The sequence below is a fragment of the Cebus imitator genome, unplaced genomic scaffold (genome assembly GCF_001604975.1).
Source record: "Cebus imitator isolate Cc_AM_T3 unplaced genomic scaffold, Cebus_imitator-1.0 Scaffold114, whole genome shotgun sequence".
Lineage (NCBI taxonomy): Eukaryota > Metazoa > Chordata > Mammalia > Primates > Cebidae > Cebus > Cebus imitator.
Genome location: NW_016107429.1, coordinates 3,551,043 through 3,562,370, shown reverse-complemented (window position 1 = coordinate 3,562,370; position 11,328 = coordinate 3,551,043). Strand labels below are relative to the sequence as shown.

The 11,328-nt window shown below is 35.5% G+C and overlaps 1 protein-coding gene across 12 annotated transcripts in view; it reads left to right on the top strand.

Moving 5' to 3' along the window:
* TDRD3 (tudor domain containing 3) overlaps positions 1–11,328 on the top strand; it is a 183,519-nt gene that overhangs the window by 70,581 nt on the left and 101,610 nt on the right. For all 12 annotated transcript variants that reach the window (XR_001828155.2, XR_001828156.2, XM_017538772.2 and 9 more), the window contains one exon: positions 5,057–5,198. Coding sequence is in view for 10 of the 12 variants with exons in the window: in XM_017538772.2 (XP_017394261.1) it covers positions 5,057–5,198 (142 nt within the window). In the remaining 2 variants the exon portion in view is untranslated. The remainder of the gene's footprint in view (positions 1–5,056; positions 5,199–11,328) is intronic.

Below are 11,328 nucleotides of genomic sequence, written 5' to 3'. Positions count from 1 at the left end.
TCTCATATACAGGTGGTATTTCCTTCTCTTGCTTGTGGTGCTCAGTTCACAAATAGACTAACTTTACTATCATGAAAAACACACTTAAATTGTAAAAACGTATGTTTACTCAAATGGTCTGAAAGCTGCATTTTATTGCTCTTCACACCTAGATCCAGAGCACAGTAAGTTCACCAGCAGACTATCATTTCAGAAAGAGGAAACAATATTCTTAGGATTAAGCCACTGAAAATACATGATTTCAAAACTAAGTATCCAAGAGATTTTCTAACATGTTCACAAGTACCAGGAGGCAGAATTCCATTAGCCTAAAAGAGGAATATAGTTTTGAAAACTCCCAATTTCATCTTCATTTCTGAACTTTCTGAAACTGACAGGGCAACATATGATTGATGTACTGACATTCAAATTAAATTAAAAAAAACATTAGTTAAGGCATGCTTGATAACTCCAGTCAATATTTGTTGCCATGTAAGAAGTAGCTTTAATTTATATTAATTAAGACTAAGCCAGTAACTCCCTCTGGATGGCTACAGGAGGATATTGGGAGTGGTCATTTTCAATACTCAACTGTAAATTCAATTTTGTATTCACTGAGAAAGCAGAAAACAATATAAACTAATTTAAACAGGATTTAGATTGCAGCATTATTAAAGCTATTCATGTGGAAAGAAATTAACACTGCTCATAAAAATCACATCAAAGACGCACTTATAAAAATTCCAAAGACTTTCTGTGAGCATGCTCAGGCATAACTCTGAATGTGGATGCACTTTAGAAGCTAGAAGGTGCAGATGTGCTTTTTCCACAGTAAGAATTGGGAAAAACTGGTATATTATGGAGTGAATATAAATCATTTGCTCATTAAAAATAGCCCACCATTTCTAATCAGGGCATACAGTGTTAATGCACCTGAGTTAATGCACAGGTTCATTCACCGGTCTTGCCTTTTTCCCCCTCTTCCATCTGTCCCCCCCACTTCTTTTGTTAAACACCATGGCATGCCTCCCTGCATTTGCTCATGCTATGTGCTTATTCTTGGGTCTCTCGCACTCCTGGGTCCCCCTGGTCTGTTGTTATTCTTCCCTCAAGATTCAGCTTAAGTGCCCTTTTGTAAAGAAACCTCTTCTGCAACTCTAGGATGAATCAGGTGTCTCTTTGCTATGTTTCCACGATTCCCACATATCCTGCCATTAAAGCATTAGTCACTCTGTATAGCAATTGTCGGTTTACAGATCTGTCTCCAGTTTTGAGGGGCTAATAGGAGAATAAAATTTCCAAAGCATATTTCTATCTTCTGGTTACTCCGAGTTTTTCCCTTTGTATTTTATATTTTATTATACTCTACAATAGTTCCTCCTTATCCACAGTTTCACCTTCTGGGGTTTCAGTTACCCCAGGTCTCAGTTAACTGTGATCAACTGCAGGCCAAAAATAATAAATGGAAAATTGCAGAAATAAGCAATTCATACATTTGAAATTGCACACTGTTCTGAACAGCATGATGAAATGTCATGCTGTCTCACTCTGACCTGACCAGGATATGAATCATCCCTTTGTCCAGGGTACCCACATTGTCTATACTACCTCCCTGTGAATCACTTAGTAGCCACCTGGGTTATCAAATCCACTGTAGTGGTATAGATGTGTCTGAGTTCAAGTAACCCTTATTTGGCATAATAACGGCCCCAAAATGCAAGAGTAGTGACGCTGGCAGTTTGGAAACGCCAAAGAAAAGCCACAAAGGGCTTCCTTTAAGTGAAAAGGTGAAAGTTCTTCACAATAAAGAAAGAAAAAAAATTGTATGCTTAGCTTGCTAAAATCTAGGGTAAGAACAGTATTTTAATCTATGAAATTGTGAAGAAGGAAAAAGAAGCTTGCGCATAGTATATATATAGTGTTCACTACTATCCGTGATTTCAGGCATCCACTGGGGATCTTGGAATGTATCCCTCAAGGATAAGGGGAGACCAGTGTATTCCTATAGATTTGTAGCAATTAATACTGGAAAGATACAAATATAATTATTAAAAGTCAGGAAACACCACAGTTGATAATAAACATTTAAATTTCATGTCAAAGAGTATTTTTACATTTGCCATTGTCTACCAGAGATAGATGTTCTCGTGGCAATTAAGCTGGATGATCCTGAATTCATTATCACTGGCAATGAAAGTTAAAGTGATGTCAGATAATCCCACAGAAGCAAGGCCCTCTGTAGTGAGACCCTAAACAGTTTATCAAGTAACTCAAAAATGTTTTTGAAAGCATTTTTAATTATTGGAAGGTAATTGCTCTTTAGCTTTGTGAGGAGTAAATAATATTATAATGATACTATTAGATGTCACCACTGGAATCCACACCCATCTCATTTCATATCTGGTTATTTCAGACTTTGTTAACCTCCTTCCTGATCCTTCTCTTCCACGTTTGAATACTTGGCCCATAGTAGGCTTATAAAACTGCGTAAGGGAGAACTCTTTGCTCTTCAAAGACCAGATGCAGGAGCAGCCTTTGGGAGCTTGTTAAAAATGCAGACTCAGCCTTTCTCACACCTCCAGTATTGGAATCTGCATTTTATTCCAGGTGATTTGTCTGCACATGGAGGTCTGAGAAACACTGAAGAAAGGACTCAGTGAAGGCCAGGTAAACTGGTTAGGAGCTGACCAAAGTTAAGAGATAATGAAAACCTGAAGTGGAAAGTAGCGGCTGAGATGGCAGAGACTTTCAGAAGGAATAGATGTGATTCTTCAGAGCTTTGAGTCTCTGTCCCTGTCCCCATGCCCTATTACAGAATAGCTGTGACTTCTATCCAGGAAAAAAAAAAAAAGAAGTGTTCAAGACTTGGAAATAGGCATAGAGATGACTACAGACCCTTGCTATGGAATGCTGGGCATGAATTACCTAATTCTATGGGGTTGGGAACCTTTAATTCTTTGGCTAATCTCTGACTAGGCTATTTTACAACTGTAGGAGTGGAACATAAATTGTGGCAAACTGATAACAATACAAATAATTCCTCTCTGTAACAACACAAATGAATTTTTATTCAGTAGAAAATGTAAATCTTTATAAAGCAAATTCTCCTTTGAAATAGTTTTAACATTTTATTGGTCTCCTCATTAATTAGTGAGTTAAATAAAATCATTGGCACATGTTCATTTTATATTTGTAAGACAGTTATGATTTCACTGCCACAGTATCGTTTGAAAGTCCAGGACATGGCACAAAGCGGTGGGTACCTGGTGAATTTTAATTAAACTGATATATAAATAATGATGGGGAAAAGGAACTCAAATTGGTTAAGTGTTTTTTTCCTCCTGCTTTGTGTGCACAGGGAGAAGCAGCCCTGAATGGGCTGCTTATCCCATCTATTGTTCTGAAATTCAGGGCTGCATCTCACAAAGTTCTACAATGTGGCTGAGGACTTTGTACATTGTTCTTTTTTTTAATAGTCATTTCAAATATTGTGAAATGCATTGTTACAGGAAGTTCCTTGCCCTCCCAAAAGCCACCCCACTTCTCTCTAAGGACAATGGTCCAGTCCTCTCCCGAGTCCACACAGGGGAGATAATAGCATTGCTTTTGTGTAAATTATGTAATGCAAAAATTTTTAAATCTTTCCCTTAATGCCTCTTTATTTTATTTTTGAAAGATGTTAGCCTCTGTGGCTACCCCTTTTTTGTCCCCCAACTTGAGATGTATGAAGGGTTTTGGTCTCCCTAGGAGTGGGTGGAGGCAGCCAAGGCTTACCTGTACACTGACTTGAGACCAGTTGAATAAAAGTGCACACCTTAAAAAAAAAAAAAGAAAAAAAAGAGGCAAGGTGTAATGTTTGCCCCAAATCTGATACTATTAGCCTATTATAGAAATGTTCTTTTAAATTTAGTATATAAATAGCTTAAAATTAGCCTATAAAAATCCTTTTAAAGTTTGTGCATAAATAACTTTCATTTGATCTTTGACTAGATGGTGAACAAAAAAAGCATTATTTTGTGTAAATTACTATGGCTCATACAGATGTTAAATTTGTAGGTTTATTACTGGTCAGCTAGCTTCTGTGTTGAAATTCAATCTTGTAACAAAAAACAGTATTTTTTTGCTGTGCACAGCTAAAGTTCAGAGTAAAAAAAGGTCAAATCTTATATTTGTATACCATAGCATAGTTGAAAAAGTATTTTATGCTTTTATTCTATTTATCATGTCTTTATCCCAACTTTGTGATGTTATTGTCCACCTTTTTTTTTTCTTTTGCAAGTTAAGATTAAAGCTCATTTATCTGTCATTGAGATAAAAAATGACAATCTTGGCCAGGTGCAGTGGCTCACGCCTGTAATCCCGGCACTTTGGGAGGCTGAGGCAGGTGGATCACTTGAGGTCAGGAGTTGGAGACCAGCCTGGCCAACATAGTGGAGCCCTGTCTTTACTAAAAATACTAAAATTAGCTGGTCATGGTGATGCACGATTGTAATCCCAGCTACTCAGGAGGCTGAGACAAGAGAATCATTTGAACCTGGGAGACAGAGGTTTCAGTGAACCGAGATCATGCCACTGCCCATTGCACTCAAGGAGCTTGGGCAACAGAGTAAGGCCCTGTCTAAACAAACAAACAAACAAAATCCCAATTTTGTTCCTGGTCCTCTAACTTCCTCTCTGGGGGTAGTCAGCCTCCTGAAAAATTAGTTTCAGTGTTAGTGCATTTTGAAGAACCTTATTAGGTCATAATATGAAACTGAATTCTAGGTTTGGGAAAGAGCTTCAACGTGTTTTGTTTTTGTTTGTTTGGGTTTTTTTCTTTTTAATTTTTATTTTGAGTTCCGGGGTACATGTGTAGGATGTGCAGATTTGTTACATAGGTAATGTGTGCCATAGTGGTTTGCTGCACCTATCAACCCATCACCTAGCTATTAATTCCTGAATGCGTTAGCTATTTTTCCTAATGCTCTCCATCCCCCTACCCCACCCCCTCAAAAGGCCCCAGTGTGTATTGTTCCCCTCCCTATGTCTGTGTGTTCTGAGCTTCAGTGTGTTTTTAACTCTTTTCTCTTTGCTTTAGCCTGAACACACCACCTGGAACTAAGGTTAAGCTCTCAGGCATTGTTGACATAAAAAATGGATTCCTGCTTTTGAATGACTCTAACACTACAGTTCTTGGTGGTGAAGTGGAACACCTTATTGAGAAATGGGAGTTACACAGAGTAAGTGTAAATTATGGCTTGAACTTTTGAAACATTACGCTGTTTTTTATTGCATTAAAGAGCTCTTTCAGTAATGAAGGGTAAAATTAGTTTGTTGTGTCAGAGTCGAATAGAATGGAATATGATTATCTATAGAGAAACTGTCTAAGCATATTTGCTAAAGTAGATAGAATTTTTCAATATTTGTTACATTTTATTACTTATATTTAAACATTCTTTCCTGACAAGTTTCAAAACTGTCAAGATATCAGTTATAAGCTATGTATAATTTATCTGTATATAATTCTTTCTGCAAAAAACAAAAGTGTGTATATATATGAATATACGTATACGTGTCTTATCTACATACACACATACGTGCAAGTAAAAGTAAGTTAGAATTTCACTATAAATGAAGTGCTTGACTTCCTAGTCTCATTTGTTGATATTTTCCCCCGTTTATAGTAACAGTATCTTCATCCTTCCAGTCATGTAGGTTATCTTGTAATTAATTGTTCCTCTACTTACTTCCAGCAACCATTTCTGTTGATCCATTGCAGTCAAATCTCATATCACTTCCTTGCTCTCCAGTTCTTATTATTACCGTAGTTTAGGTCTTTAATATCTCTTGCTGGGACTGCTATAGTAGCCTTTTGACTGTCTATCCACATATCCTTTCTCTATCTTCTGATTTATTTTATGTACTTCCACCAGATTTTCTTCTGTCAGCATAGTTGAGACCATGTCACACCCTGCTTTTATTTCAAATGCCTTAATTTGGGATTGAATACCATTTGTAATCTAGCTCCAGTTCCAGCTTTCATTTCATTTTCAGCTTTCTAAATTCTTCCACATAGGTCTTGTTGTAACCAAATGGAATTACTTCATCTTTCTTTGATTCTCTATGCTTTTCTCAGTTATACATTTTTAATAAAATGTTTTCCCACTTTTATACCATTCATCTTATTTTCTCTCACCTGATCCCCGCATAGCCAAATCATCCCTGTGCTTTTAGACCCAGATCAAATAATTGCTGCTTCTCAAGGTGAAGTACTTGTTCCTTTATTGAATTCTGTAAACATTTTATTCTTCTTCAAAGTGTATTACTTTTTACCTATCGCTAAAATTATGTTCATTTCTCATCTCCTTAAACAGATAGTATGCTTTGAGGCCAGAATTTTTGTTTGTATCATTATTCTTAAGTTCTGCAAATATTTGTTGAACAATGTATAGATATTATGCTGGGGTCTTGCATCTGTATCTCATGTTATCCTACTAGTAGTCTTTATAAGGGTTGTTAAATAACATATTTTATGATTAGACAGATGATGGATCTGAGCACAATCCCAGACCATTTTCTTCTGTTATACCAGAGCAGCCTTTTCGCAATCTCCAAAGCAGTAGTGCTGAACTTTACATGTAATGGACATCATAAAAAATACTTATGGTGTAAATGAATTACAAAGCACATAAAAAATATTTGTGAAATGAATGAATTGCAAAACTAATTGCTCCTTGAGCTGAAATGTATTCTTGTGACACCCTCAAATCTTACCTGTTTTCTAAAGTCAGCCATGGGCCTAAGCAATATTTCAAGCTTCTGGTATTTTATGATACACTACCCTCCTATTTTCTTAGCTGGAAAGTGCTTGTGTTTGGGAGGTAAATAGATACCTCTATTTAGGCACACTTTTATTCCTTAGTGCTCATTCCTTTTGATACAAATGTACTGTGATTTGGGCTGCTGTACTATGCAATATAAAGTAATATTCCACAACTGCAGTGTTTAATTGAAAATGTCACAAAAAAGTAATTCAGAAGTAGCTTAATAGTTTTAGATAAACAGCCACGTTTGTGAACTTTGAATTTCCTAGAGAAACTTCACCCATTTCATGTGATCCTTTCATAAGTTGATATAATTGTATTTTTTTAATCAATAGAGCTTTTTTTAAATTGTGGTAAAATGTTCTCAAATATAATACCTTACATAATTTTCCCACAACCCAGCCAGGACTGAACTGCTTTGCTAACAACTGTAAACATTCCTAGGAACCTTCTCACCCTCAACACACACACACACACACACACACAGAGAGAGAGAGAGAGAGAGAGAGAGAGAGAGAGAGAGGGAGAGTTTAGTAGTAGTTTGACAGTTGCCTTTGAAATGTTTAATTTTGTGTCTCTGCACTTGGCTTACTGCAAGCCACATTAGTATTTCTTGTTAGGGAGTGATAAAAATTTACATTTAAAATTGTTTAAAAACATTTTAATATGATTATAGTCCTTTTTGGTTTTATAGTTTTTGATTTGGTAGCCACAGCAATGTAGGAAACAGGGAAAGTGCAGTTACTTAAGCAGCTGGCAGTGATATACATAGAAATTATAAACCATTTGGAAGTGAAGGAAAACTAAACATTTAGTAAACTATATGCAGGCATTGTAACTGTAGCAAGTTGATACCAGATATAATTTACAAAATACTGTATTTCCATATATTTTAGTGCCCTCAAACTATAGATTAAATTTTTTTTTATTGTGGTAAAGTATACATAACATAAAATTTGACGTTTTAACAATTTTTTAAGTGTAAAGCTCAGAGGCTTTAAGAACATTTGTATTGTTGCACAGCTGTTCCTACCATCCACCTCCTTAACTTTTCCATCTTCCCAAATCTTAACTCTGTGCCCATTAAATAGTAACTCTGCATTCCTTCCTCCTCTCAGTCTTGAGCAACCACCTTTCTATTTTCTGTCTCTATGAATTTGACTAAATAAATTGTATATGTGGAATTGTTTAATATGTATCTTTTTTGTGCCTAGCTTATTTCACTTAGCATAATATTTTTAGTGTTCATCTATGTTGCAGCAAGTGTCAGAATTTCCTCCCTTTTAAGGTTGGATAGTATTCCATCGTATATATATACCATCTTTTGTTCATTTATCCATCAGTGGACATTAGAGTTGTTTTCACTTTTTAACTCTTGTGAATAATGCCATTATGAACATGGGTGCACAAATACCTCTTTGAGACCCAGCTTTCAATTATTTTGTGTGATCCAGAAATGGGATTACCGGACCATATAATGTATTTTTAATTTTTTGAGGAATTGCCATACTGTTTTATGTTTTCTTTATACTCATTTCCATCAGCATTGTTAAGGATTCCAGTTTTTTCACATCTTCACCAATGGTTGGTATTTTGTGTCTTTTTGATAGTAGACATCCTAATATGTGTAAAATAGAATATCATATAGTTTTCTTTACTTTTTAAGATGGAGCATTGCCCAAGCTGGGGTACAATGGCACGATCTCGGCTCACTGCAACCTCTGCCTCCTAGGTTCAAGTGATTCTCTGTCTCAGCCTCCTGAGTAGCTGGGATTACAGGCGTGTGCCTCCACACCCAGCTAATTTTTGTATTTTTAATAGAGACGGGGTTTCACCGTGTTGGCCAGGCTGATCTCCAACTCCTCACCTCAGGTGATCTGCCAGCCTTAGTCTCTCAAGGTGCTGGGATTACAGACATTCAGCCACCGTGCCCGGTCTTCATTATAGTTTTGATTTCCATTTCCCAGTGCTTAGTAATATTGAGCATCTTTTTGTGTGCTTATTGGCCATTTGTATATCTTCTTTGGAGAAATTTGTATTCACATTCTTTGCCAATTTTTAATCAGGTTGTTTATTGTTGTTGTATGAGTTATTTGTAGATTCTGGATGTCAATCCCTACTAAGAGAATATGTTTTACAAATATTTTTCCCATCCCATGTGTTGCCTTTTCACTATGTTGATAGTGTCTTTTGATGCACAGAATTTTGAAGAGTTTTTTAGGTTTAGCTTTTATGCTTAGGTCTTTGATCCATTTTGAATTAATTTTTATATTAGTTAGGGGTCCAAATTCATACTTTTGCATGTGAATATCCAGTTTTTCCAGCACTACTTTTTTGAAAATCCTGTTCTTTATGAATGGTCTTGCCACCTGTATCAAAAATTATTTGGCCATCTATCAACAAATTTATTTCTAGATTATCTGTTCTTTTCAGTGGTCTAAATGTCTGTCTTTATGCCACACTGTTTTGATTACAACTCTTTATTAAGTTTCATAATTGGAAAGTGAGAACCTTTTCAGAATTGTTTTGGCTATTCAGCTTTGAGGTTCCATATTAATTTTAGGATAGATTTTTCTATTTTTGCAAAAAAATATCACTGGGATTTTGATAAGGATTATGTTGACTCTACAGACCACTTTGGGTAGTATTGCTATCTTAACAATATTAAATCTTTCAATTCATGACCATGGGAAGTCCTTTTCACATTGTTCTAAATTATTAGTGTAGAGAAACACAACTGATTTCTCTGTGTTGATTTTGCGTACTGCAACTTTTTTGAAATTGTTATTCTAACAGGTTTTTTCTTTTTCTTTTTAGTGTGGAATATTTTCTGCATATAAGATCATGTTATCTGTAAAGAGTTAATTTTATTTTTTCCTTCTCAGATTGAATGCCTTTATTTCTTTTTCTTGCCTTATTGCCCTGGCTAAAACTTCTAATACTATATTGAATGGAAGTGATGAAAGTGACATCCTTCTCTTGTTCTTGATCTCAGAGGAAAATCCTTCAATCTTTCACTATTGAATATGATGTTAGTGGTGGGTTTTTTGATATATGGCTTTTAATATGTTTGAGTAGTTGCTTTCTATTTTTAGTTCATTTTATGTTTTTATTATAAAAGTATGTTGAGTTTTGTCAGATGCTTCCTCTGCATCAGTTGAGATGGTCCTGTGTCCCCCTCTGCCCTTCATTCTATTAATGTGTTACATTGATTAATTTTTATATGTCGAAGCATTCTTGTGTTTTGGGAATAAGTCCCATTTGGTCATGGTCTATAATGCTTTTTATATGTTGTGGTATTCTGATTACTAGTTTTTCATTAAGGATAGGTTACTTTTCTTCTAATTTCTAAAATTATGGTAAAATACACATAACATAAAATTTACCATCTTAACCATCTTAGATATACAGTAGTTTTAAACACATTCACAAATGCTCGACATCACTAATCATTAGGGAAATGCAAATCAAATACAGTGAGATATACTACTTCACAGCCATTAGCCATTACAATGGCTACTGTTAAAAAAAAAAAAAAAACCCTCAGAAAATGGCAAGTGTTGGTGAGATGTGGAAAAATTGGAACTAAGCCTTGTGCACCCTTGGTGGTAATATAAAATGGTATAACTGCTACAGAAACAGTGTGGCAGTTCCTCAAAAAATTAAAAATAGAATTACCATATGATCCAGCAATTTCACTTCTGTCTGTATACCCAAAAGAATGGAAAACAGGCCTTGAAGCAATATTTGTGCACCCATGTTTACAAGCAGCAGAGGACATTATGCTAAGTAAAATAAGTCAGGAATAAAAAGACAAATACCGTATGATTCTACTTATGTGAGGTACTGAGAGTAGCAAAAATTATAGAGACAGTACAATGGTGATTTCCAGGGACTGGAGGAAGAGAGAATGAGGGAGTTATTTTTTAAGGAGTATAGAGTTTCAGCATTAGTAGACCATTTACTTTTAATGAAACGCGGTATGGAAAGGTTTAATTCTACTATGTTGCTATTTCTTTTGTTGTTCTTTTGCTTTTTGTTTCCTCTTTTACTCCATTTTCTGCTGCCATAACAGAATACCACAGGCTGTGTTATTTATGAAGAAAAGAAATTTATAGTTCCAGAGGCTCAGAAGTACAATAACATGGCTTTGGTATCTGACCAGGGCCTTCCTGCTGCATCATAACATAGTGGAAGGGCAAGTAAGCATGTGAGACAGAAAGAGGATGGGAGATAAACTTTATCTTTCATCAGGAACCCACTCCCAAGATAACTAACCCATTCCTGTGATAACAGCATTCATCTATTCATGAGGGAAAAGTACTCATAATCTAATCACCCCATGAAAATCCCCCTCTTAACATTATTACAATGGCAATTGCATTTCAACTTTTGGAGAGACATTCAAACAAGAGCACTTTCTTTTAAATGAATTGCAGTTTTTAAATGATTCAGTTATCTGCATTATTAGCTTATCAGCTATATGACCCTCTTTTTGTTTTTAAGTGGTTGCTCTAAGGATTACAATGTGTACCTTTATTTCTTT